The sequence below is a fragment of the Mangifera indica genome, chromosome 5 (genome assembly GCF_011075055.1).
Source record: "Mangifera indica cultivar Alphonso chromosome 5, CATAS_Mindica_2.1, whole genome shotgun sequence".
NCBI lineage: Eukaryota > Viridiplantae > Streptophyta > Magnoliopsida > Sapindales > Anacardiaceae > Mangifera > Mangifera indica.
In genome coordinates, this window is record NC_058141.1 from 11,282,242 (window position 1) to 11,310,095 (window position 27,854).

Sequence of the window (27,854 nt, forward strand, 5' to 3'; positions counted from 1 at the left end):
AAAATAATTTGTGGCTGCTTTGGATGATGAGTACAGTGCCTGGATTGTCAACTGGCCCAAATTGGAAAATCAACATATCCCAAATGCAGAGTCATATTAATATGTTATTAGCCCCAACCCCAACAAGAGACTCACATTCGGTGTTCACGTTTGGCAAATTCACTTCTCACTTTCAGTTTATTTTTACAAAGCCCTAACCCTAGATTTATACAAATTCAATCCAATGGGCAGCGAACAAGACACCCAACGCATGCACCGTCGATCCAGCTCTTATGATGAAGCGGAGAAGTCCTCTAAACGACATAAACATCGTCACCACCACCACCGTCACCGTCACCGTCACCATCGAAGCAGGAAGCACGAAGACGATACCAATCACGGAGGTGATGATATACCTCCTTCCGTTCCGGTCATTAATATTTCTCGAATTGATGATGACGTGGAGGAAGGAGAGATTCTTGAAGAGGACAATTTTGAAATCAGGAAATTGGATTCTTCTGAAATTAAGGCTCTTGATGGAGTTGACTCTCGAATTCCGGTGTGTTCTGATTAACTTTAATCTGTTTAATATTTTTTGGTTGATTTCCAATTTCCAATATATTCTGTTTGGTTGTCGAGAAAATTGGACAAAGTAAAATAACTTTAAACTTATTAAAATTTCAAAATTTTGTTGGTTGCTTAAACAGCGACTTTTATTGGAATTCAAATGTTTTTTTCCTTTTTTTTTTAAATTACAAATGTTCTGTTTTCTTTGAACTATTCTCGGTAACCAAACAGAGGTTCATAGTGTTTTCTAGTTTGATTCATGGAATTCAATGATGAGTTTTTGTTTGTGAGAGCTTGTTTAGAGTACCTGAGTGAGTGTCTAATGTATACAAAAGAATCTGCTTGAGTGAATTGCAAAAGAAGTTTCCCCTAGGCGTTTCAATGGAGACTGGTGGCTTACTATTGATTTTGTAAGAGCTGGTTTCATGTTTTTACTTATATCTTCTGTATTCACTATATATGCTTTTTATTCTTCTTTACCTTAGTTTTAAAGTTAAGTGCATGGCTTAAATTTGTTTGACAATGGCTTGTAGGGAGTTGGTGAATTTAATCATGTGAAAGAGACTCCCAAGAATAAGATTGATGATGATCTGGTTGCTAAATCTGAAATTAGTAAAAATGATCATCATGTCAGTGGGGATTTTTCTCATGATTATAGAAAAGGTAATGATCGACGGCTGATGGAATCTGTGTCTCCTTCAAATAAAAACAGAAAGCAGAAGAAATATCTTGACACTGATGGAATGGAGGATGATGTTAGCAAATTACAGGAGAAGAGAAAATCATTGTCCTCTGAAAGCTCAGGGGACAGGCATAAGACAGTGGTGCTCTCACCATCATGTGATAGATCTAATAATGATTTCCATGCTAGGAGGAGTAGGTCAAGGTCACGTGATCTTGCTTTGGAAAGATCTCATTCCCAAAGCATAATGGAAGAAGAAGCTGTCGCTAAAAGAAGGCGTAATCATGAACAGGATCTGAACGCCTCTGCAGATGATAGGGTTATTCAACGCTGTAGGAATGAGATAAATGGTAGTGAGGATTTAGCGAGGGATGAGGAAAGGGAGCACAGTATTAGTTACAGCTGCAGATACATTGGCAGAGAGGATAGCCATCACAGTCGGGAGATACGAAATAGAGAGAGGAGTTGGGAGAGGGAGATGGTAAAGGATCAGAGAAGGGAGAAGGAACGAGAAAGAAGAGGGCATATGGAGATAAACAGGGAACAGAGAAGAGACAAAGAACGAGAGAGTGGGGACAGGGAAATATACAGCAAAAGGGAGGAACGAGGTAGGGGCAGGTATGAGGAGGTTGAACTGGGTAGGAAACGAGAGAAGGAAAGAGATAGGAGCAGAGATAGAGCCAGGGTCAGTGATCAAGACATAGATAGACGTAGGGAAAGGGGGAGAGATAAGGACAAGGCCAGAGTTAGAGAGCATAACTTGGAGAGGGAGAGACATAGTGATAGAGGTCGAGATAAAGCTGCTGATATTGAGAGAGATAGGGAGAAGTATGGAAGTCTTGATGATAGTTATGGAAATCAAGATAGGTTTAAACATTCCAGGCGCTTGACTCAAGGTGATGATAAAGGACGTTCTCATGATAGAACTAGAAAGGATGATCCAGCCAAGATTCATAGTTCTAACAGTCATTCTTGGGAAGGAGGTGGTGATGGAAACACAAGAGATGAAGATGATGGAGATGATTTTGAGGAAAGGTTTGCCTTGAAGCTTGTTGAACAAGAAGAAGATCTTGACAGAATTAAGGAGGAGAGTAGAAAGCGAAGACAGGCCATCGTAGAAAAATACAAGAATCAGCAGTTACAGCTGCATAGTGAGTCTGATTCGGCTGATGTTGAAAAAGATAAAAAGTCTTTTCAGCATCCTGGTCTATTGACTGGTGTTGATAATGATTTTTCGGATAATCATAATGGTAAAAGTAATGGAATTGATGGCTATGTTGATGAGCAGTTATTCTCTGTTATGAAGTCACCTCTACATAATGGAACTGCTGCTTCTGATGGGACTTCTGGTCCTGGGGGGCTTGGAGATGGTACTCCGAAGGTGTGTTCATTCTCTCTGATTTTTGTATGTTTTGAAATAAAAATACTTAATTGTCTGTTTGACATGCAATAATAATTTTTTCAACCTCTATGCTGTTGCTAATTTGATGATTCTTTATTATTTATGCAGAGTGAAACATCAGACCTTGTGTTCTGTGATGATATGTTTGGAGAGACTCCTGCTAGAGTTCGAAAATCGGTGAGATTGATGATTTCCTGCTATGTCTCTCTTCTTAATTTTTTTCCTCCTTATGTTTGACAATGGTTGGATATTTTTAGGGTGCAGCTTTTGATATTATGTATTTTGATAGCAGAGTAGTGATTCTTTTTTTAACTCTTTGTACATCATCTTCACTCTTTATAAGATTTGTGTCATTAAAAAATTTGACCTTTTGTTCCGTCTTCATTTAAATAAGTTACATGGAAACCTCAAGGTGCTTTACAGAGTTCATTCTCTATGAAGAAAAGTATGACATACCCTTTGTTGCCTGCTTTTTGTACCTCAAATTGTTTTCAATCCTCTATTTATTATTTATTGATCTCTGTGATGGTACGAATGTGTTTTTCATTATTAGTATATTGTACTTGATCATGTGAGGCTTCAATTATGCTTGGATTTATATTTGATAGGTTAGTTTGAATTTTCTTTTTTGTTCTTTATTGAACATAAATTGTCTTGTAGTGCTTCACTGATGTATATACGTTTTATTCCTTGAAGGTTAAAACTGAAGGTTCAAAAATTGTAAGGAGTGGCTTGCATGACAACTGGGATGATGCAGAAGGGTACTATAGTAAGTTATAACATCTATAATTTTATTTTCAATTGAACATCTCTGGAGAGTTGATGCCCATTTTTTGTAATCTTGCAAGTGTCTTACTTATCCATCAAATCTCCTTTTTAAACTGGAGTTTTAACTTTCAGCTTTCCTTCTGACTCATACAATTTGTATTTTTTTTATTTCTTTTAATTGTTGTATATAAATTTTTTTGAGTCAAGCTATATCCAAGCAGGTTCTCTGTATTTCATTCATTTTGCCCAAAGCAGGGGAAATTGGGCTTACTTTTGAATTTAGCCTGAAAGTTACGGTACTTGATTAGTTTTCAAAATTTCTTCTTCCTTTTATAAAAGTTGCTCGGTTTCCTTGGAAGTGAAGGAATACTGGTTAACACAAATTATTATTATATTTAATTTATCCTTTCCAAATGGGAAGTGGTTTATAAGAATTTGCTTTTTCTGGACAAAAGAACTGGAAATGTTGGGATTGAATTTGTGCCCTAAGCTATTGCTTAAATTTCTAGACTTTTCTTTTCCTGTAGTTGTTCTTCTGTCTTATGTTATTATATTTCTCCTATAAGGCTATCAATTTGGTGAATTACTTGATGGACGATATGAAGTCACTGCTACTCATGGGAAAGGTGTTTTCTCCACTGTAGTACGTGCAAAGGATCTTAAAGCTGGTAGTGGTGAACCTGAAGAAGTGGCCATAAAAATTATACGCAATAATGAAACAATGTAAGTTATCATTTGATCACATGCATTCTTAATGCTGTGTTCTCCTATTTTCCTACGGTTTTATTCTGTTCTGATGGTCTAATTATTTTTATATAACAGGAACAAGGCTGGTCAGACAGAGGTTCAGATATTAAAGAAATTGGCAGGTGCAGATCCAGAGAATAAGCGTCACTGCATCCGCTTTATTTCGAATTTTAAGTACAGGAATCATCTTTGTTTAGTTTTTGACTCTCTTCATATGAATCTGCGTGAGGTTTTAAAGAAGTTTGGCCGCAATATTGGCCTTAAACTTACTGCCGTAAGAGCATATGGGAAACAACTCTTTATTGCCTTAAAGCATCTAAAAAACTGTGGCATTCTTCATTGTGATATAAAGCCAGATAACATGCTGGTAGGTACTCTTTAATTGTTTGGTTGCTCTTTGAAAAACTTTGCATCACAATCTAAAAATTCAATCGTTGTGTCAGGTAAATGAGGCAAAGAATGTGTTGAAGCTTTGTGATTTTGGTAATGCCATGTTCGCTGGTAAAAATGAAATTACACCTTACCTTGTCAGCCGATTTTATCGTGCCCCTGAGATAAGTAAGTTCTGGCATTGGCTATTTTGTTAGCTGTTTGAAATGAGGAACAAGATGTTTGTTGGCTGTTCAGTACGTTATTTTTATTGCTGATAGTGATTTCTACTGAGAAAAATATCATTAAGTCATTCTATGTGGTTCTTTTGCAGTTCTTGGTTTGCCTTATGATCATCCGCTGGATGTCTGGTCTGTTGGGTGCTGTTTGTATGAGCTTTATACTGGAAAAGTTCTTTTCCCGGGTGCCACAAACAATGACATGCTACGCCTTCATATGGAGTTGAAGGGTCCGTTTCCTAAAAAGATGCTACGTAAGGTAATATATGTGTCTATATAATCTGAAGCTTGATTTCTTTGTCATTGTATTTTTGTGTATAAATTTTGAGGACTCGTCATATCTGTTTAAGTATTAGTGGAAGTATAAGACATTTTAGTTTAGTATTGCTTTTGTACTTTCTCTCTATCCGCATTTTAGTGGCTACGTTATCTTCTTGTACTGATACCATTTTTTTCCCCTTGGTTTCTTCTTCCAGGGAGCATTTACAGAGCAGCACTTTGATCAGGATTTGAATTTTCATGCTACTGAAGAGGATCCTGTTACTAAGAAGGTATGCACACAATATTTCCTATCTGCTTAGGTATTTACTTCTATTGATGAATTTCTAGGTATTACAGTTCCCTCTCATGTTGATGAAGCGTTTAATTCTGCATTTGTAGACTATAAAGAGGATAATTTTTAATATAAAGCCAAAAGATATTGGATCAATTGTTACAACCTCTCCTGGTGAAGACCCCAAGATGTTAAACAATTTCAAAGATCTTCTGGAAAAGATTTTTGTGTTGGATCCAGAGAGAAGGATGACAGTAGCACAGGCTTTGGCTCATCCATTCATCTCGGGCAAGTGAACAATGTTGCTGATTTTATGACTCCAGAAATGCTGTTGAGCTAGATATTTGTATATTATGACCTAATTCATATTTAGATATCTAATCATTGGGCATTATTTGTCTTTATCTTCTCTGTGTTGGCATATAAGCTTTGAACACAGTGTCGCGTGGTTGAAGTCAAAGGGGGGTGATGTTGGTCAGGAGTACTCTTTTCTGGCGGTTCTTTCAGTGGAATGTACTGTTTCTATTGTAAGACAACTAGCCAAAGGCGTTTTTTCCTCTGTAATCATTCTTGATTGTGGCTATTGCAAAACTTCATTATGTCTTTTTTTTTTGTCTCATCATAGTTACATTTGTATTTTGATATGGCTTCTGCATTACAATTTGTGGAAATCAATAAATGTTGAAAGAAACATCTCATGCCGTATGAGTTACTAAAAGATGTTTCTTTTGTTGAGAATTCTTGGGGAGATGGCAAGGAGAAATATCTTTTTCTGAACTTCAATAGTTCACTCATGTCTCTTGCATAATATATTGTCAGTATCAATTTATAGTTATTGGGATGACAATCCTGTCTTCCAATTTTATTGTCTACTTTATTATTTAAATATTTGGGTCCTGGAGAGTCTAATTCAGTTTTTCATTCAGGATATCTGCCACTGCTTTGAGGCAATCCTCCAGTGCTTAGATGCTTAAAAGGCACCCAGGAAAGGTATCTTGGTTTGTTTATTAGGAGCTTGTTGTGACACCATCAAAAGTACATGCCATGATACTATTATAATGTTAGTGATTCGAAGATTAGTTATTGGGATCAGAAGGAAAATTTCAATGTTTATGTAAAAATGTTTTGTTTTTATGCAAGTTATGGTACTACCATAATGTTTTTGCTTCTCTGATTTTCTCTTGTATTATATGTGATGGAATTGTATTTTTCTTGTTTTTCTTCTCGTGGAGAAATTGTTGGTTGGCATGTACTGTGTGCTTGAGTGCTATCTGTCTTGTTTTTTTTCTTTTAAAATCCCTTCTAGTTAAGTCCATGTCCTAATGAACTTTGCATTACATCTGATCCATGATCTGGTCATTCTGGAGGAACTTGCACTGGAGATGTTTGGCTGCAGCTTGATGTGAAGGAATAGTTCAGTGAGTATCTGAATTATAAACCTCTTGTACTTATGTTATAGATTTTCAAAGGTAATTGGCTTTGCATCTCATTTGAAAGATCAATATTTTGATTATTGTTATTTTTTTCTTCCCTCTTACAGGTGCAGCCTTTGCGTCTGAAGGTCCTGTAAGTATTTCTAAATGTTACCTGATGATCTGAGGTTTGTTCATTTTAATTCCACTTATTGTAATTAATGTTAGATTTCATGTGTTTACACTAATCCTTGTACAACTTGTACTGTTTTAATAATTTCTTGAGCTATATATTGCATAGATTGCATTTAATCATGTTTACAACTTTTTCATGCTTGTGGTTAGTGTTTGTATTCTGAAGGCAAGAAGCATTTCTTCGGATAATCCCTATGGGCTGATGTGTAAACTTTAAGGTATAAGTTTCTTGGTACTCAACAGGTATTCCATGGTATGACAAGAGATTAAATGTGGATGGAAGTTACAAGTAAAAACCACTTGATATTCCAATAAGATATTTGACAAGTTTTAGAAGCCAAATTAAAGAATTAAGTTAATGATGATACATGGTCCAAGTCTTACTATGTTTAACAGTCTTCTATTAAAAATCAGCCCCGGTGTCATCTTGTAGCTTTTGATGCTTGTTAATTTTCTACTAATTGGTTTCAAAGTGAGTTGACCAAGGTTTTATATTCTGTTGGATCTTTATTTTCTAGAGGATTGTGAATAGTTAGTCTTAGAATGAGTTTACAGGGTTTAATGTTGTACTTTGGGTATGTGATTGAGAACTTTTAAGCCGGTTGCCACAGTAACTTGCAGAAGCAAGGTGTATGTCTTTTTAAATTTAAACTTAGAACTTTATATACCGTCTAGGTACTGAAGAAAGGTCAAAGTTTTCATCTTTGGATTTTTGATGGAGTAGCTTTATATAAATCTGGTAAAATTTTGAAATTAAGAATTATAAGATTAAGCATGCAAAAATTTGTGCAGAGAATGTAACAATGCCTAGAGTTTGTGGCTATTAATCCTGTTGCTTCTTATCTTTTTACTAGGAGGCTGAGTTGTTTTTGAGGTGTCATGCACTAAAGTTTTTATTTATCCCAATAATTATTCACATGGATTTGTTTTGAGGTTGTGGTCTTCTCTAGCATTAAATAGTCATACCGTGTACCAGTTAAATAACACAAAGTTAGTCATACTGGGTCCGTTTTAGGTGTCATGTATGAATTTTATTAGTTAGCGTAATTTTTTTCACTAGGTCTGTTCTGTAGTTGTAATGTTCTCACTCAAGGATAAGAACAATCATACCATGTACCATATATCAGACAAAGCTTAGTTAGTGCCTAAACAATATTTTTTTTACAAAGCAGCAAATAAAAATTAAAAGGCACTTCTGTAGTCAATATGATTTTACAAGTGTTTGACTTTAGACATCTGACTGTTCTTTAAAAAGGTTTGGTGCATTGCTTGTACACACATGACGATATTAGAACGTTGTTCTGCAATTTTAGTCTTTACCTTATAATGTATGTGAATCTTCATGATATGATTGAGTGTTATTTTATTTTTAATTCAAAATAATCTAATCATATGATGATACATATCAAATATGTATCTATTTATGTACTTAAATTGGGTATGCATAGTTTTATTATTACATTTTTGGGTGTTAAAAACTTCATAAAAGAGAGTAGAAGCCATGATATTGTTACAATGAGATGTTGGGAGGAAAACTTTGATTGTGGTGGTTGTATGTTGTAGTGGAGTGAGGTGTCATATATGTAGTAGCAGCTGTTTTAATGCTGTTATTCTACATGGTTATTGGTTTAATGGCCAGTTTTTTCCGTGCTTGTGTGGCAAAAATCATCTTTAGTTCTAAGACGGGATTTGTGAGTGAGGTCCCTAATTTTCATGTACTTCCATGTAATTGATAAAGTTGAATAAGTGTGGAATTAATTGCATGTATTTGCATCAATCAGAGGTCTCAGACACTTTATGAAATATCAGTTGCTTGTTGAACCTCATGAATTTTGCATGAAACGATTTCCAGTTTTACCTCTGATTGTACGAACTAACTTGACTTGTTTTTGGATTATTGCATTGGAAGAGTGCTTTGCATCCCTGATGGCGACCTCTTTTTCATTAGTTTCACCTTCTTTTCGTACATTTGCTAATCGCATTAAATTATCACCAGCAGTGGTATTATTGAGGTTTTGTCTCGTAATTGTCGAAAACAGTACTAAACACGAGGTAATTTGGTATCATGTATGCCTTTTTATTTATCATTGGTAAAATCTAGCAGTAGATTGATTTTTGCAAGGCAAATTTAAATTCTGGTAGTAACATGCTTGCAATTGGACTATGCAAGAAGTTGCTGGACTTGGTATGATCGGGACATTAGTGGTTAGCTGTCCTTCAAAATATTCAGACCATTTAACTGTCGGTTGGATTGAATTATCTGGGTACGAACAAGTCACATACACGGGTAATATCCCAGCTTAATTAGTTTTAAAACAATATAAGTTTTGCTTTGAAATCTGTAAAATGTATTAGATTTAGTAACTTATCTGATTTAGAAAGTACGCAGATTTAAAATTATTTAGCTCTAGATTTGCTAGAAAAGAAAGCTATAAAGGAAACTTCACATGATAAAGTTGACAAACTTGATCGTGGTCCGCCTCCGTCACACTTATGTGAGTATTTTAAAGAATTTTAAACTACAGTTTTAGAAATATATTATTTTTTCTACTGTTATTTGTGTTGAGATCTGAATCTTTACCTCCTATTCTTTTTAATGTAAGTTTAAATCGAAACGCCTTTGAGAATCTATTTATTTAAATTGGGGTTGATGTCAAGTTAAAGTAATAATCGAAGTTTGTTCAACTAAACTTGTTTACTGAATTTTTATCAATTTCTGATGATTCAATTGGAGCAAATATAGCTTCGAGTTAAGTATTTAATAACATTTCATGTCTGGGTATGTATGGTTAACATATCAATAATTATGTGCACAAATAATATGTGTAATTTTATATTCAAATAATAATATGTCATCATATGATTGAAAAGTGTTTTATTTTTCATTTAAAACTATTCAATTATATGGTGATATACCATTACTTGTGCGTTAAAAAATTCTCTTAACATATATCCATCATATTCATTCCCTATGAAAACCATCTAAATAGTTTCTATTATAAATCATCTAATTGGGCAGCAATATTTGTTGGTTAATTGAAAATGACTCCATCAAAAACTACGTAGTTTTTTAGTTCAACCTATACGTATATTTATACAATACTATTTATACGAAAGTAACATATCCCCGTGTGTCTACATGCCCTTTATATTGCTAACATCCCCTGCAAGCTCAAGGTTGTAATGTGGACCCGAGATTGTGGTTGGAAACCAAATCGTTGAAGTGACCTGAGTGGCGGGCGTTTGTGATGATATCAACAATTTGATTGGTTTACCCAAAATAAATAAATAAATAAAAGAACAATTTGATTGTCAGAGTGGATGCAATTTGTTAGCAAATGAAGTAGCAATTAATTTTAATGTGTTTAGTACACTCATGAAATATATCATTATCAATAATTTGTGTGACACTCTAATTATTATAGTGACTAAGAATGGCAAATAAAGGAGCAATACTCATATCTTCTAGTAGTCATTAAAGCTAAAGGAATGGCAACAGCTAAGGTATGTTATTCAAATTTTTGGTTGGATCAGGCTGTAACGCTTGTTTTTTGCTTTTCCAAGAGATAAGTGAGTCACCAAAGAAGAAATAATACCTAATGGTGGCCGGATTATTAGTAGGGTCTCTAGATCAATCAATATAAAAAACAAACATGTAGCTGAAGTGAGGAGTGTGCACATGCCTATAAAAAGGCTGCCCTTGATGTATCAAAGAATTCGTAACATAGTGGGATGAGCAAGGATCATTCATGTATCAGCTATTAATATGAACAACATAAGCCCTGCCCAGCTGCATGACGGTGAGGTGTGTCATCTATAGGAGTAAGGTGAGTATTTGACTTGAGGGGAGTGAGGGCAACCTTGGCTTCAATAATGCCAACACGAAAAAATAGTTGATGCAGGTGAATGTGTCAAAATAACATATGCAAGTAGTTGAAACATGATGACATAAGTCACTTGAATGGTCTTCTTGACACACACATTCTAGATATGGCTTGGGTTTATGGATTTTGACAACAAAATATTATTTGGGGTTTGAGACTGATGGTTATAAACAATTCATAATGATAGTGGCATGTTTAGGCAAAGGGTGTGTTTGGCAATGGCAAAGGATCATCAATGGCAAATCGCAGAGGCTTTAGGTCGCTTAGAGTAGTTGCTTTGATAAAGACAAAATAGTTTATCTATATCTTTTTTAGTGTTTGAGTATACATATACAACTATATTTAGACAAAAGGTGCCTAAACCAATATAACTAAAAATATAACTCTTAAATAATAAAATTATGTATATTTATTTTAAGTACATAAATATGTATTAAATTAAAGATACAGTAACATTTAATCATATGATGATATATGTAAATATGTACATATTTATGTATTAAAAATGAGTATAGTAAAATATTGAAATCCTTGGTTTAAACCATTGTTTAAATCAAGTTGGTAAATTATCACTAACAAATCACCATACCATTTATATAATTAACATCATATCTACATGCCATTTATGTGTCTAATGTATCACCATGCCATTTAATTACATGCCATACAGGACTAAGAAAATCCATGTAAAATAAAATACATGGAGTAATTTATAGCATCATGGATTTAAAACTTGAGCCACCATGAAAATGTCTTTTCCCTGAATTTCACTATGGAGACTGTTTCTTACGTACCTCTAGTGTCTGCTTGCAGATGTCTGTCTTCTAGCAATGAAATATGGAGCTAGAGGGTCTGTTCATGGAAGTTGACACAACACCGCGTTTTGTCGCACACCCCGCACTTGATTACTAAGAAAAGCCCACTAATACAAGTAAAATCTCTCTCATCATCACAAGAAGAAGCAACAAGCCTCAGCTTGTTCTTTCTCTTTTGCCTATTGTTGTAATCAATAATCACTTTCTCTGCCGCGCTCTCAATCAGATCTTATAATTACCACAGGTGATTAAAGAGAAGAACATAACAGTACTAGGCATGGGAAAGAAACTCGACGCTCTGTTTGGAAGAAACTTTAAGTCCTACAAGTTCAAGCCACAAGTTAATCTTGCCCTTTCTCGCCTCGCCGTCCTCAAGAACCAGCGCCAAGTCAAGTGCAACCAGGCCCGATCTGACGTCGTTCAGCTCCTCCAGCAAGGCCACCAAGAACGAGCTCTTCTTCGAGTAAAATACACACGATATCTTTGATTAAATGGTGTGATTAGAATTAAAATAATTTTGATTGTTTTTGTTGTTGAGGTGGAGCATGTGATCAAGGAGCGGGATATGTTGGATGCTTTCGTTATGATGGAAAGCTACTGCAATCTACTCATAGAAAGGGTTCACCTCATCGAACAAGACAAGTTAGTTTTATAGCTTCTAAATTTACAGATATATGAAGGGAGTTTTTTTTCTTTTTTGGGTGAGAGTTCTTGTTACTTGGCAGAGAGTGTCCCGCTGAATTGAAGGAGGCGATATCAAGCTTGCTGTTTGCAGCTTCGAGATGTGGAGAGTTACCAGAGCTTCAAGAAATTCGTGCGGTATTCACGTCTCGCTATGGCAAGGAATTTGTGAATCGTGCTATTGAGTTGAGAAACAATTGTGGAGTGAACGCAACGGTATGGATGCCCAATTTGACGATTATTCTATGTGTTATGCTGAATTCTAGGGCACTTCAATTGAAAGATATCGATTCATGGATTTATGTAGATGATTCGAAAGCTGTCAACCCGTCAGCCGGAGCTGGAGAACAGAATGAAAGTGCTCAAGGAGATTGCGACTGAGAATGACATTGTTCTGCAACTTGAGGAAGTTTCTACTGTATCTAGGGAGGTACTGATGACTATATCAAGCAAATTTTGATGACATTGTTCTGAAATGCGCCCTAAACTTTGGCACTGACCATTGCAGGAAAACTTGGATGTAAGCAAGAAGCAAAGCCATGCTGAGCAGGAATCAACTAATTTATCTCCCACTAGGCCAGGCGATCATTCACAAGATTCTCCTAATGATCTCAGAAAAGATGATGAGTATTCTAATTTAATGAAGGCAGGGAAGAAGTACAAGGATGTAGCTGATGCAGCTCAGGCAGCCTTCCAGTCAGCTGCTGCAGCAGCAGCGGCTGCAAGAGCAGCTGTGGAACTCTCCAGATCTGAATTTCATGATCCTGATGATCACAGTGGTCCTAGTACTTGGAGAAGAAAAGAAACTGGAAGAGACAAGTCTGAGATACTTGAATCTGAATCTAATATTGAAGAAATTCAAGGTGAAAACAAAACTGCAGAATCCAAACTCAATGTTAATGCAGCAGAACTTGAGAGTTCAAGTTCAGACTTAACAGAAGAAAATTTAAAGGAGACTACAATGTCCACTGGAGTAGACCCTGAAATTCTGAAGTTACTAGAGAAGGATATAGTTTTAAATGACAGTGACAGTGAGGGCACGGTTTTTTTCTCATAAGTTCTGAAGGTAGTCTGAAAGTGGAGAGTGGACAATCCACTGCCCATGCTGCTGAAGGATCAGTGTTTGAAAGTAAAGAGCATTTTGACATGGCAATGCACCCAATGTCAGTTAGCACCGGATCACTCGATAAGTGAGCGGGTACTTAAAAGGTTTGTATATGCTAAATATCAGTGTGGAGTCTGATAAGCTAAAGTGCCCTTTTCATTTTTCTCCTGTTAAATTTTGAGAAAGTTGAACTGTGTAATTTTTTTTGGAATGTAAGTGGGGCTGAAATTTTGTGCGTGTTAATTTTGTGGATCATATCTTAAGAAAATGCTCTTAGTAATTTGGCATATCAACGAACTGCATCGTATATTCACACCATTTGTAAGAGCATTAAGCAGGAGAAAAGTAAAAGAAACATGCAAATATGTTTCTCTGGAGGAATCAGAAGGAAAGCCACAATGCAGTGACTAAATGAGCATTCATGATGGTCAATGGACAAACCTAAACTTAAACTTTGGATTAATTCTCATATACCAAATTGCAAAAGAGACAAATTAATAAATAATAAACCATTTACACTCGAACAATCACAAATTTGGGTAGACTGATATTCATTTGCCAGTTAAACATCACTGATTACCAAGATGCTGTCCTTGAGGAAGAGTTTCAACAACCAACTCACTATTCAAAGATTTCAACAAAGTTAGCTCAAAAATATAATTTTTATGCACCAAGTATGACAGAAAGAGCAAGCCCTTTACAACATTAACTGTCATATCATGTACCATTTATGGTAGAAATGTTCGTCACATAACATCTGTGACAGATAAACAAACAAACTAATTTTCAGAATCAAAGGTCTAGATCTAGACCTAGCAAATACGCTGAATCTACAATAATGAAGACTGAAAATATTTATATGCCTGATCCTCAATTTAGTAGATAACACTACAAAAGTCACTGGCCCCTTGGCCGCTTCTTACCATGTTGCACCAAATCAGAGAATGCTTGCAAACTCACACCAACATCTTCATCATATTCGATTCCAAGCTCCTCCTGTAAAACATGGCCAACTATTAGAGAATCTGTGAAACACAATACCATATGGTTTGAAGAAACAAATGATGCAAACAGAACCTTAAATTCTTTCACATCCTTAGTTGAGTTCTCAGTTATAGCATCCCATATATCTTTGAACATCCTTTTACGCTTTCTCCACTGACTTACTTTCTCCAAATACATCTTCTCAACCGCCTGCCTCTCCTCAGGCTTCACCAGGGTCACTCCTCCACGCAATTTAGCCAATTTATCCTCCATTTCCTTAACCTGATACATAATCAAGAAAATCCTCAGCTTTTCCCATTCTTCCTCACAGGTAGAAGTAAATTGAAATCAAACATTCCATGCGAGACACCTCCTTTCTTAGTTTGGCTTCTTTCTCACGTATTTGTTCCAATGTTAAATTTGACTGCAAAGTTCTGATTTCTGCAATAATAGTGTATGCTAATTGTCATTATAGAACACAGAAACTCTCCTTTCAATGTTCCATACAACAACCGAAATTTATACCCATAAAAAAGGTTAACTAATAACCACAAAAAATAATTTTCTTCCATAGTAAATACCAAAAAAAAATTATACCTCCCTCAACCCTAGTGATTGCCTTCTTCTGCTGTTCAAGCTGCTCTTGCAGCTTGCCATTCTGTTCTTTCATCTGATTAAGCTCTTCATTATTAGGAATGTCAAACTGGTCTTGCCTAGCAATGTATATCTTCTGTTTACCATACTCCTTGAAGGAAATCTTTCCACTATCAGCAAGATTATCCAATGCTTTTTGTACAGCCGTCTTTTTAAGGTTGTACTTCTGTAAATAATCAGCCACGTTTTGAGAATTCAATGGCCGATTTTGCTGGAAAGTAGAACATAAACAAAAAAATAAAAAAAAAGTTAGATCAAACGGAGAATAAATGTTAAAATCAAAACTTAAGCACAACTAAATATTGATTATTTCTCTTATCATTAAACATGAATAAATTCACCGAAATTCAATATCACCTCATTCACAAAGCTGAGCACGATCGCTGAAAATTTTCAAAAAAGAAAAAGAAACATCGGGAGTCAGAAAACAGCAAATGTTAACAGAATGATAAAATTGATTCTTACATGATCGAAGTTAGGGAGCGATAATTACCTTCTGTACTATCAGATTTAGGAGCCATCTACTCGAAGTGCGCGGGAAGCAAAAGAAAAACAAAGCCAATGTTCGGCCAGGACGATCGAAACTTGCCCGCCTCATCTAATGAAAGGGATTCTGAATGTCAAAACGAAGTCGTATCTTTATGTAGCTTTATTATAAGGTTTTTTTGACAAATCAGCCCCCAATTGAAATCGGAAATGACGCTTCAAGCCTTCAGAAGCTGGTCGTCGATTCTCTTTTCGAGCTCAAAGTTGCCCAGTCAGTGTATTCTATTGTTATTCATTCATCGAATAAAATTAGGAATACAAATAAATTGTACAAATTTATATGAATAAAATAAGATGGTATTTTGTAACTTTTTCGAAATCTATATGACAAAGGTTTAGAGCCCATAGGTTCCTCTTGATTTGCGTCTTCTTCTCTTCGTTTTTCAACTTTTACTTGAATACAAAATGGAGTTTGGTTGCAGTTTCTCATTCACTTAAGTATCAATCATGTATATTTTGATGCCAGTATTATTTATCCCTGAGATGGTCATCCGGCTGAATGAGGCTGATGCCAAAACATTCAAAGAAAAAGCTCTCAACTATGCTCCTTGACCTTTGGGCCTTGTATGGTCGAATGGATGGAAATTTGGGGAGCATAATAGACAGATGGGACTTCCTGGTTAGCCGTTTTGGATCAGGAAGGTTGGCTTATGCCTTCATGTGGGATATATATCTTTACATAATTTTCCAGCCTTGGTTGATAGATGACAACCTGCAAAATCTTCAGGCAGACGAGGTAGGTATAGTGAATTATCATAGAATTTTGCCTGTGGCTGGCTTAATCGCCTACTTTCTCTTCTTGAACATGAAGAACATGAGCCTGTGTGTGAACAGAAGATATTTGATTTCAGTTTTCTCCAAGGCAGTAAATGAAATTGTAGAATTCTTTGTAAGTGAATTCCTTGGCAGAGATGTATAATTTAATCGTCATAAGCATATACTTTTCTGAAATTTTGCATATTAAGAAACGAAATTGAAGAAGAATGAGCAGCTAAAGAGGGAATATCCTTTATCTAACTAACCTTTCGAAAGATATGAGAAGGTTCGTATTTGTCAATTGAAACTTAATGCCAATAAAGGAAACTCATCATCCAAATAAGGATTGTGAGCTTCAAAAAAATTTCCATTTAACAGTCTCAAGTCTGAATTTGGGGATAGGTGGCTACATAAATTTCTTGCCAACAACATCAAAATTGCAATTATATAGTCTTTACTTATTCTAAATGGCTCTACCCAAGCTCATTTCCAATCCTGTTAAGTCCAATTTCATTAGCACATGCTTTGATTTCTTTTCCTTTCAGAAAAAAAAAAAAGGGTTTACCAACAGCAGGGATCCCAACTAAAAGCTTAGAGAAAATCAAACAAACAACTCTTGTATAAATGAAATGCAGAAAAGCTTAAAACCCAAATTCCATTCGCAAGAATAGAGCATTATCATGATTCAGTTTTCAATAGCTAAAATTAAAAACAATGTGGATTTACACAAACCCCAATTTAGTAAACCAAAAGCGATGTGTACTCTACCATACACATTTAGGTAGTAAGATTACCACCACTTTGCTGCCATAAATTGATGACATCAGTGGCCTGATTAAGAAGTATAATCATCTGCTTCTGGGATATCCATTGTTTGCTCTCTAGAGTGGCCTTCAGCTCTTCCCATGCATCTTTTCTTGGCCAAAAGAAATATGGACTTAAAGGTATGGTGCCATGACCGGGTATCGATTGATCAAGAGCAAGACCAATGTTCTTCTCCATCCATATGAACTTCAACACAAGCCTTGGTTTCGCCTTTTGCTTCACCGACACCTTAGCTTTCTGCAAAAATCATTGAAACTCTATAAATAAAGCAAAGCTACACATACACAAAGAGAAATAGAGAGAAAAATGTTTGGACCTCGATTTCTACTGGGGTTGAGGAGATAGTGTCTGTGGATGTTTCAGCCGTGAGGGTTTCTGAGGTGGCTAAAGTAGTACAGAGTCTTTGGTTTCTTGAACTGGGATTGGAGTTAATGTGAATGGAAGTTTTGAATGATTTGAGACTGGGCTTGTGAGAAAAAAATGAAGAGCGGGTGGTTAGAGTAGCATTGATACTAGATTGAAGCGCCATTGAAGATAACATTTTGTGATACTAAGAGGATACAGAGTTTTATTGTGTGATAAAAGAAGGCATGAAAGTCTCTCCTCTCTCTGATCAGAATCGTGTTGCGTTTGGATAAGGGGACTGAACAAGGCTCAAGCGCAGAACTTCAGTGTACTGAGGAGACTGTAAAGGGCTTTGGGCGGGCGGGTGCTCATACAGCCGAAACAGATAGACCAAACTTCTATGTTGATCATTCCAGTCCAGAATAGGCCCATGGGCTAATTATCATATCTCTGTTTTTTTATGTTTACAAATAAATGCTACAAATCTATTAATTAGAGCCTTTTCTTTCAAACCAGCGAGCGCTGACGGGAAGACATTGAAACTAGTAATTTTCTAAGAGACAGTTTTCTATATATATATTGGTCAAAGGACTTATTTCCACCTAGGGATGGCAATGGGGAGGGACGGGGAGTGGATATCAATCCCCGTCCCCGCCCCGTCCCAGTTGCGGGGATAAAAAATAATCTCCGTCTCCTCCCCGCGAAGGAAAATCCTCTTCCCATCCCCTCCCCGTCCCCGCGGGAAAAAATCTCCTCCCCATCCCCGTGGGGAAAAATCCCCTCCCCCATCCCCGCCCCGTCCCCGCGGGGAAAAATCCCCTCTTCATACCCATAAATATAAATTTTAATTCTTTTATATATTTCAATAAGTAAAATAAATCATATTTTCCCAAAATATCACTTGCTACAAGAGCTACAAAATATTTTTTGTTATTTTAGTTCAAATATAAAGTTTTCATAAAATCTAACAATATGTAATAATCAATCTCTTCATTAGTAGCTCTTCATGTATGTGATTTAAGGTAATTTTATAATAACATTAAATTTAACACTTTTCATTCACTTCAATTGATTTTATCAAGTTTATAATTTATTATTTTTTGTGTGTAAAATTTGGTGGATTGACTAACTAAGTTTTGAAGCTGAAATAAAATTAATTTGGTGCATTTGCATTTTATGATAATGAAATTTTGGGGTTTTTTTAATATATTAGATTAATAGTTTAGAAATTAGTAAAAGTTAATAATTGATAATTCAAAAATTAGTAAAATTAAAGTTATAGTTGTAATAAATCATAATGTAAAAATTTTTAAAATTTAATAGTTTAGAAATTATTATATTAATATATTAGGTATAGGGGTTGGGGTGGGGAGGGGATGGGGCGGGGCGGGGCGGGGCGGGGCGGGGCGGGGAGGGGAGGGGAGGGGAGGGGAGGGGCGGGGCGGGGACACATGTATCCCCATCCCCGACCCGTCCCCGATTACGGGGATTTTTTTCGTCCCCATCCCCGCCCCTTTCCCCGTTTTTATCAGGGAATCCCCTCCCCGTTAGGGTCAGGGAGGGTCGGGGCCCCTAAAATCGGGTCCAAACTGTCATCCCTATTTCCACCTATATTATTCCGCTCCCTCAAATTTCTATTATTTAATTTAAAAAATCTTATTTAACCATATATGAATAATTAAAATTAATAAAATTTTAATTATTAAAAATATTATCTCAATCGCTCTCTTAAACTTTAAAAATTAATAATTTTTCTCTTAAATCAATTTTAAAAAAATAATATTTTTCTCTTAAGATTTGAATTTCAATTTTCAATGGCATCTTCAACGTTATCACTGATAGTTTCTCTCTCTTGATGTTTTCTTTTTTGTTGATGATGTCTCTTTTGACATCTTTTTCTTTCAATCGACTATTTAAACCAAGAAAAATGTCATTTTTTTAGAAAAAGACAACTTTTAAGAAGATAATTGTCTTCTTAGACAAAGACAAAATCCCTCATTTTTATCTTTCAAATTTGAATAATCAGCCTGAGGAGAGAGATATATTGAGAGAAACATCCTCAAAACAAAAAATATTAGGAGAGAGAGGTTATCAAGAACGGCATCGAAGATGTCATCAAGAATTAAAAACTAAACTCTAAAGAAGAAATATTATTTTTTAAAATTTAAATTAAAAAAATTGTTAAATTTTAAAATTTTAAAATAAAAAATAAAAAATAAAATTTGTTTTTAATATTATAATTTGATAAATAAAATTTTTAAAATTAAAATACGAAAATAGATAAAAGATACTTTGGGTAGGCATAAGCCTTTGATATATATATATATACACATTTTATATTTACTGTATTATCATCATCATTTAAGAAAACTGAATATTTAGTTTCTTCTTCATTTTCACTCATTCTCTCTGCAACCAAACACGGCTTCGGATCTTAGGATTTGAAATCGTCGTACTGCCGCTTTAATTTCTCAACAGTTTCCGCAGTTTCTGGAGTTGAATTTTAGGGTTTGTCCCAGATCTCGAAGTTTTGGTTTGATGCGACTTTATTTTGAGAACCGCTTTTATTGCTAAAAATCTGTACGAAGATATTAAATCAGAAAATTTTGGATCTATTGTTTGAAATGGTTGTCATTGGATTTCAAGTTCTTACTCCCATTGGCACTGTATTTGGATAAATTTATATTTACTTGGTTAATCTGGTTTTTTATTTTTTGTGATTAATTAGGGTTATTTGCAGGTGCTTCTGTGACGATAAGCGGTTGTAAGAAATTCGTGAAAAAGATTTGAAACATAATGTCTATGGTTGATGAACCACTATACCCAATAGCTGTCCTCATAGATGAACTGAAAAATGATGACATCCAGCTTAGGTTGAACTCGATCCGTAGATTGTCAACAATTGCACGTGCTCTTGGGGAGGAGCGGACAAGGAAGGAATTAATTCCCTTTTTGAGTGAAAACAATGATGACGACGATGAGGTGCTTCTCGCAATGGCAGAAGAGTTGGGGGTGTTTATTCCATATGTTGGTGGAGTTGAACATGCCCATGTTTTGCTTCCGCCTTTGGAGACACTTTGCTCTGTCGAGGAGACCTGTGTGAGGGACAAAGCTGTGGAGTCTCTGTGTAGGATTGGGTCGCAGATGAGGGAGAGTGACTTGGTTGACTGGTTTATTCCTCTGGTTAAGGTTAGATATTGCTGCTCCTTTATGTTTTGTTGGGTAAGTTGGTAGTTTATTCTTCTGTTCTTCTGTGTTTAAGAGCAACGATTGCTGCTGCTTGCAAGTATGTCTTCATTGTCTTTAAATCAGTCACTTTGTTCTCAGTTTGGGAGACAGTTTGTGCTTCAGATATCTAGGAAAAACTCTGTACCTTGAGGTTTTGAACGCTCTTTCAGCTTTCATAATCCCTCAGTGATATGCTTGTGTTATCAGTTATCACCGCACATTCTTGAGCTGTCATCTTAGGGATGGTGTCATTCATTTAAAGAAATAGATTAATAGGGAATTCAATTGTTGCACATTTGGACTAACCAGCAAAGTTTTTGCATTTTACAAGGATCTGTGTCAAAGAGTTTTTTCTAATTTTTTAATATTGCATTAGCTGCATAGAGGAAATTCCATTATTTAGAGTGCAATTATTTGCATGCTTGTTCTTGTGTGTTAATTCCTTCTAACTTTCCTTTGTTTTTTTGCACTACATGGTTCACTTCTTATCTCAGAGGCTAGCAGCTGGTGAATGGTTTACAGCTCGAGTATCTGCTTGTGGGCTGTTCCACATTGCCTACCCTAGTGCCCCAGATATCTTGAAGACAGAGTTGCGGTCAATATATACCCAGTTGTGCCAAGATGACATGCCCATGGTTAGGAGATCTGCTGCATCAAATCTAGGGAAATTTGCTGCAACTGTTGAACCTGCTCATTTGAAGACTGACATCATGTCAATATTTGAGGATCTTACACAGGATGGTAACTATCATCTACTACAAGTTTGATTGTAGAGCATATTGTCTATCTTTTTCAATTGCTTTATGGAGTATCAGTCACTTTATGTAAGTGGGCTAAGAATTTTACGAGAGGCTCCAAATGCTTTGGTGACTAAACATATTTGTCACATCTAACACAGGACCATGAGTTATTTTGGAGGTGAATAAAATGAATGTGTTTGATCCAATGGGTGGATAGACAATGTTAGAGACTGTTTGTGAGAATCTTTCTGATCATTGTGAGCATCAATATAATCACCTTGATCTAGTATTAAATTATAATCTGGTTCAGGTGGTTTACTTGTCTGAAGAAAATCAACCTTACTTTTAAGATGCAGCATATATGATGGTTTGGCAACATAAAACTGTTTCACAATATTCAAAGGTTATGTAAGGTTAGATTAAGCCAGGATCCCTTGGTGTTATGCCAGTTGGTTACTCATCTAATTGAAAGCTTTTTTAATGCTGTTTTTAAGTATAAAATTATGGCATCTATTGAAGTCCTTGTGATATTATTTGTGTTTGAACAGATAGTTGCATCTTTCTTCAGAGGATCTCCATGTAGACCCTTGGATCAGCTTTTAGTGATCTAGTTTTGTGTTATATTTTAAAGATTGTAATCATGTGCAAGATCCCATTCTGAGATTGTATTTCTGTATATTGCAGATCAAGATGCTGTACGACTATTGGCTGTTGAGGGTTGTGCAGCTCTTGGAAAATTGTTGGAGCCTCAGGATTGTGTTGCACATATTCTCCCTGTTATAGTAAATTTCTCTCAGGTACAATAGTGTACTGGTTCTTGTTTCCTAGTTGAGTGTCTGATTCAATGCTCATTCACTGTCTGATGTTCTTTTGACTTGTTGTGCATCATTTGAGTAGTGACTGGTGTAGAACACAATTTCTTGAAAAAAGGTATTCTACTTCACCTAATATAATCTTTCTTATGACATGTTGAAATGTATGATTGTGTGGTTATAACCACCCACTTATTCATTTTGGTTGTTTAGGATGCTAGTTGAGATATTTGCAATAGAATTACAAGTGTGGAAAAGGTATTGGATCAAGTTAGAACAGTCTCTCTGTCCATTACCTGATGATTAGAGTGTATTTCTTTATAGTTTTGTTGTTGACAAATATAGGATTATCATGAATTTTTGTTGGATACATTCTAGCATGAATTATTAGTGTTATTTATTTCAAAATTCATGATATATTTCCTTCTGAAGCTATTGGTGTGATTTGTATGCTTGATGCGTCTGGAAAAGTGTTGTATGATGGTTATAAGGACCCAGAATGTGATGTCTTTTGCTGAATCAGTGCTCTTATGTTTATGGCTTCTGTACAGGACAAGTCTTGGCGTGTGCGCTACATGGTTGCAAATCAATTATATGAACTTTGTGAAGCTGTGGGGCCTGAGCCAACTAGGTATATATCTAATTTGGAGAAACCATTATTTGCCTTAGTAAGTTAGCATTATTTTTATAGCTGTATCAATTATATTTATGCTGTTTAATATATTATTCTTGTTTTCATAATCACCATGTCTCATATTTTATTATCCTAGATATTTAATTGGTAGATAGTCCTTTGGGGCTGCATTCTTTTTACAACTAGGTATGTATTCTTGTTTTCATAATCACTATACACGCACACACAGAGAGGCATGTCTCATATTTAATTGGTTGATTGATGTTTGTTTTTGGTTTATTGATTTATTTTTTTGCTTTTTATGGATGACTTGCTATATATATATACACATCTTTGTTTCAGTGCAAAAAGAAAAAAAGTTTTGAATTCATTATGTTTGTTTTAGGACGGACTTGGTCCCTGCATACGTGCGATTACTTCGAGATAATGAAGCTGAAGTACGTATAGCAGCTGCTGGCAAAGTAACTAAGTTTTGCCGGATTCTAAACCCAGAACTGGCAATTCAACACATTCTTCCTTGTGTGAAGGTGATGATCATTTATGTATTATTATTATTATTATTATTTTTTGTGAAAGTTGATGTTCCTTCCCAAACAATGTCTGGGGATGCCTTAGAAACTGATTATTAACCTTTTTTTCATCCGATATCAGCTATCTAAATATTTGCAATAACCTTTGGCAGGATTTGTCATCAGATTCTTCCCAGCATGTCCGCTCTGCTCTGGCTTCTGTAATAATGGGGATGGCCCCCGTTCTAGGAAAGGTATAAAATATCATATAGTGTATTTCCACTTATCCTTTGGTAGGAAGTTTAGGTGAAATTTTCAATGTTTAATTTCATGCATGTTGGTGTATGTCATTTTGCAAATTCAGTTAGTTCTAGTTGGGAAGCATTTTGTTGATAACAAATGAATTAGCCTCTGTTAAGGTAGAAGTGGCTCTGGATTTCTGGGGCCATATTTCTACCTTGTAAATGCATATCAGTGTAATTTGCATCCACTTAACCTTTTAGTTAATTTTGATGGTTTGTGTAGGATGCGACAATTGAGCAACTTCTTCCGATATTTCTCTCTCTTTTGAAGGATGAATTTCCTGATGTGAGACTTAATATTATCAGCAAGCTTGATCAAGTGAACCAGGTTTGTATCATCTTTGAAGGTTTCACTCCTATTTATTAATTTGCCTCTTTATTTCTCTGGTTCTTGATTGAAAAATTGCTATATATCAAACAGCTGAGAATTATACGATGTTATGGTATGGTATGGTATGAGAACTTTTGTGTAACATAGAATATGATAGGGAATTTAGTAGTTAGAAGTGCACTTGAAGCATTTGTTAATAGCATGATAATATACTCTCTCACTTTTTTTAAATTTTTTGTGTGTTTTGAAATTTTTTTTTTTTTAAAAAAAGGACCTGTTAAAATTCAGCAGAAGTAGACACCCATAGAGAAGCCAAAAATTTCACTTGTGTCCCACAAAAAATATGCCTCCTCCCTTCAACTTTACAAAATGTCCAATTTTTTTCCATCCATAAAACCAAAAGATTGTCATGGTGGTACAATTCCATAACAGAATAGCCTTCCTGTTGCCTCCCAAAACTGCATGCAGTCCTAACAAAGGTGCTTCCCAAGCGACTCCTTAGACAACTTATTTAGAAATAGGAGTGATTATGATTGTGGCATGCTGGTTAGCTCACAATAACCTACCTCCTGTGCATGAGTTTAAGATTTCTTTATTTTTATGTTTTTCAAAAATTTAAGTGGATATCAGGGGATATGCGGATGTGCAGTTGGTGGATAATTCAGATAATGCGTCTAGTCAACCTGCAGTTTAATTTATTTTTCCCCCTTTTCTTAATTTGTAATTCCACTTTTGTTAAAATTATACTTGTAGGACATAGGTAAACAAACATCCTTAACATTCACTGCTTCTTTCTAATATCCAAAGGAATGGGTTTTCACAGCAACTATGTGGTTTACTCTTTTGGATTACTCTTTAAAGTTATACCACAAATTTCTCATGCTATCGGCAAATTGCACCTTTAACCTTACTATGAGTGTTCTACTTTCCTCTGTGGTCATGTTGAATCTTAACATCCCTGCAGGTTACTGGAATTGATCACTACCTGCAATTGTAACCTTACTATGAGTGTTCTACTTTCCTCATTGGTCATGTTGAATCTTAAAATCCTTGCAGGTTATTGGAATTGATCTATTGTCTCAATCCTTACTACCTGCAATTGTTGAACTTGCTGAGGATAGACATTGGAGGGTTCGTCTTGCAATAATAGAGTATATACCTTTATTGGCCAGCCAGTTGGGTGTAGGTTTTTTTGATGATAAACTTGGTGCTCTTTGCATGCAGTGGTTACAGGATAAGGTTTGTATTTTCTATATCTTCCCATCTTTGTGTTTACATTATGGACAGTTTTCCTTATTTGTACTTTTGTTCTCATACCAACTTTTCTCTGTTTCATGTATATGTTTCTGTTCAGCTTTTGGGATCTGTTCTTGAATAATTGGGGCAGAGAATTGAATTAACTAGAATCTGTTATATTGGCATCATTTTAGTAATCCCAATGGAAATAAATTTTCTCACTACTGAATTTGATGATTCTTACTACTAGTTGCATTTGGTATCACATTCAGAATTGCAAAATTACAAAGAAATTCCTTCTTGAATATTAATATTAAAGCTACCTGCTACTTAGTGTGTAATCCTTTTCCCCAAAAAAAGGGCATTGATTGCGTTTCTGGCAACTATTTCACTTGTGTATTTGCTGCAGGTTTATTCTATCCGTGATGCTGCTGCTAACAATTTGAAGCGCCTTGCTGAAGAATTTGGTCCAGAGTGGGCAATGCAGCACATAATTCCTCAGGTTTGTGTAATGATTTTGAACTGCTGCTGACTAACCACAAACATTTTCACTAAAAAATGTGGAGATCCTTAACGTTTGAAAATTGAAATTCATCTGAAATCAATTTAGAAAATATTTTTGTTCACAACCCCTACTAGATAGCTTTCTTTTTTTTTTTTTTTCCTTTTTTTTGGAGTCATCATTTTCTTTCTTCATTGTTTTTTTTTTTTTTCAATTTTATCTACTGCCAAAAGTGGAACTTGACTAGTCATCTTGGCAGGTGTTGGACATGATTAGCAATCCCCACTATTTGTATCGGATGACCATTTTGCGTGCTGTCTCTCTGGTAGCCCCTGTTATGGGATCAGAAATTACTTGTAATAAATTGTTGCCAGTGGTCATCCATGCATCAAAAGACAGGTATCTAGACTTGTGAAACCTGCTGATCAAACATCAATGATCTATTATAGTTTTCTGATTCTTGAACTGAATCACTTTCACAGGGTACCCAACATAAAGTTCAATGTTGCAAAGGTGTTGCAGTCTCTCATTCCAATTGTTGACCAGTCTGTAAGTATTTCTTACAGTGCCTATATTTTTTTTCCTTCATTTAGATTATTTATGAATAATTTCATTGTCATGTCTTTTTTCATCACCTGGTTTTAATTATTGTAATAGGTGGTGGAAAAGACAATCCGTCCAAGCTTGGTTGAGCTTAGTGAGGATCCAGATGTTGATGTCCGTTTCTTTGCCAATCAAGCCCTACAGTCGATCGACCATGTGATGATGTCTAGCTAGGCATGATCAGTTTCTGTAAAATCAATTCATCTCTTAACTTACACTTGTAATGAAGACCTTTTCGCTGGAGGTGCTATTATTTTCTGATGTTCAGGTTAGTCCTTTCGTCTTTCCAAATGGTTTTGAGTGGTAGTCGGTTGTATCTTCTGATTAATATGTTAAACCATATTTTGGCTACTGAACTTAAGTGCTCTAGTGTTTGAGAAACATTCCATATTGGCCTTGAAGATCATTTTGTATTTCTCTTTTATTTTTTGTTTGTTTTTTAATTTTTCACAAGGAGATTTCCTGGGGTTGCTGTACTGGATGTTGAATCACCGATTTTGCCTTATACTTCTGTACAGAAGATATCATTTATTAAAGCTTTTTTATTTCTGAATTTGAGGATTACGGGACAGTGAAACATGACTACATTTTATAGTGATTTAGAAATCAGTTCTTGTTTCAACCTTAAATACAAGGTGATTTCTGTCTTTTGATGTATATTTGATATATGTTATTATATTATTAGATGATTTTAAATTAAAAATAAAATAACATCTAATTATATAATAATATATATAAATATATATCTATTTATGTGTTTAAAATAAGTATGTATGGTATTATTAAATGTAGTGTGTCAGAAAATCTGATATGGTTTGAGTTTGAGTCTTAAAATATAAACAGAAATAAGAATAAAAATATTTCTCAGGTACAATTTTATTAATTTATATTTGCTTAAGAAGATATTATGTTACTGAAAACTTTTGATGCATATAAGTAAGTTAATATCTATGTAAAATAATAATATTATGTGTATAAATGATAATACGTTATTATGTAATTAAATGTTTTGTTTTTAATTTTCAAGTGTCTAATTATATGATGATACGTTATTGTTTGTGTACATAACAATAATATACTCCTATGTAAAATAAAATAATCACACATGTAATTATATAATGATAATGATAATTTGACAATATTTAGTCATTATCTATAATTTATTTAAAGCCAAAGGATTTATTCCCACCTAAAGTTTGTTGCATTCGTAAATTAGTATTAGTTAAGTATTGAAATCTTTAGCACCCATCTGTGTATTGTTAAAATTAATATAACTAATTAAATTTAAAAAGAAATTATCATTTAAACTGATAATATATTAATTTTTCTATATGTTTAAAAAATTAATAATTTTTCTTGTAAGTTTAGAAAACTAATTTTGAAATATTACATTTTTCTCTATAAATTTTTTTTCTTTTCTCCTTTCTTTTTCAACATCTACTCTTTGGC

General features: G+C 34.9%; 5 protein-coding genes across 13 annotated transcripts; 3 read left to right on the forward strand and 2 right to left on the reverse strand.

Annotated features, from left to right (window-relative positions):
• Nucleotides 1-110: 110 nt before the first annotated feature.
• On the forward strand, nt 111-8,690 carry LOC123216846 (serine/threonine-protein kinase prpf4B-like). 7 transcript variants are annotated; one of them, XR_006502357.1, is made up of 14 exons: nt 111-538; nt 1,080-2,609; nt 2,739-2,807; nt 3,327-3,399; nt 3,965-4,121; nt 4,221-4,512; nt 4,589-4,703; nt 4,849-5,012; nt 5,230-5,304; nt 5,414-5,833; nt 6,233-6,296; nt 6,674-6,724; nt 6,847-6,872; nt 7,064-8,690. XR_006502357.1 is itself a non-coding variant. In XM_044637455.1 (10 exons), exons 1-10 carry the CDS (start codon nt 224-226, stop codon nt 5,600-5,602), a joined length of 2,979 nt encoding a protein of 992 aa, XP_044493390.1. In that variant the 5' UTR covers nt 111-223; the 3' UTR covers nt 5,603-5,910. The 7 variants fall into 7 exon arrangements, 1 of the variants encoding a protein (XP_044493390.1); XR_006502359.1 differs by lacking the exon at nt 7,064-8,690 and adding an exon at nt 849-956 and having other exon boundaries at nt 404-538; nt 6,847-7,030; XR_006502356.1 differs by lacking the exon at nt 7,064-8,690 and having other exon boundaries at nt 5,414-5,866; nt 6,847-7,030.
• A 2,914-nt stretch (nt 8,691-11,604) lies between these two features.
• Nucleotides 11,605-13,641, forward strand: LOC123216848. Of its 2 annotated transcripts, XM_044637456.1 has the most exons (6): nt 11,605-11,728; nt 11,857-12,075; nt 12,151-12,254; nt 12,338-12,509; nt 12,601-12,723; nt 12,802-13,641. In XM_044637456.1, the coding sequence occupies exons 2-6, from the start codon at nt 11,890-11,892 to the stop codon at nt 13,348-13,350; spliced, it is 1,134 nt and encodes a 377-aa protein (XP_044493391.1). In that variant the 5' UTR covers nt 11,605-11,728; nt 11,857-11,889; the 3' UTR covers nt 13,351-13,641. The 2 variants fall into 2 exon arrangements, with proteins under 2 accessions (XP_044493391.1, XP_044493392.1); XM_044637457.1 differs by lacking the exon at nt 11,605-11,728 and having other exon boundaries at nt 11,735-12,075.
• A 400-nt stretch (nt 13,642-14,041) lies between these two features.
• Nucleotides 14,042-15,697, reverse strand: LOC123216849 (homologous-pairing protein 2 homolog). Its single transcript, XM_044637458.1, has 6 exons — nt 15,530-15,697; nt 15,394-15,419; nt 14,980-15,247; nt 14,753-14,823; nt 14,476-14,664; nt 14,042-14,394 (listed from the first exon to the last, which is right to left on the reverse strand). The coding sequence occupies exons 1-6, from the start codon at nt 15,555-15,557 to the stop codon at nt 14,296-14,298; spliced, it is 681 nt and encodes a 226-aa protein (XP_044493393.1). The 5' UTR covers nt 15,558-15,697; the 3' UTR covers nt 14,042-14,295.
• Nucleotides 15,698-16,011: 314 nt separating this feature from the next.
• On the reverse strand, nt 16,012-17,854 carry LOC123216850 (30S ribosomal protein 3-1, chloroplastic-like). 2 transcript variants are annotated; one of them, XM_044637459.1, is made up of 3 exons: nt 17,480-17,854; nt 17,133-17,400; nt 16,012-16,402 (listed from the first exon to the last, which is right to left on the reverse strand). In XM_044637459.1, exons 1-3 carry the CDS (start codon nt 17,702-17,704, stop codon nt 16,239-16,241), a joined length of 657 nt encoding a protein of 218 aa, XP_044493394.1. In that variant the 5' UTR covers nt 17,705-17,854; the 3' UTR covers nt 16,012-16,238. The 2 variants fall into 2 exon arrangements, with proteins under 2 accessions (XP_044493394.1, XP_044493395.1); XM_044637460.1 differs by lacking the exon at nt 16,012-16,402 and having other exon boundaries at nt 16,964-17,400; nt 17,480-17,850.
• A 1,994-nt stretch (nt 17,855-19,848) lies between these two features.
• On the forward strand, nt 19,849-26,958 carry LOC123216973 (serine/threonine-protein phosphatase 2A 65 kDa regulatory subunit A beta isoform). Its single transcript, XM_044637690.1, has 13 exons — nt 19,849-20,016; nt 20,249-20,697; nt 21,231-21,477; nt 22,161-22,273; nt 22,840-22,919; nt 23,308-23,449; nt 23,605-23,685; nt 23,957-24,061; nt 25,121-25,303; nt 25,710-25,802; nt 26,062-26,201; nt 26,285-26,351; nt 26,460-26,958. The coding sequence occupies exons 2-13, from the start codon at nt 20,305-20,307 to the stop codon at nt 26,577-26,579; spliced, it is 1,764 nt and encodes a 587-aa protein (XP_044493625.1). The 5' UTR covers nt 19,849-20,016; nt 20,249-20,304; the 3' UTR covers nt 26,580-26,958.
• Nucleotides 26,959-27,854: the final 896 nt, after the last annotated feature.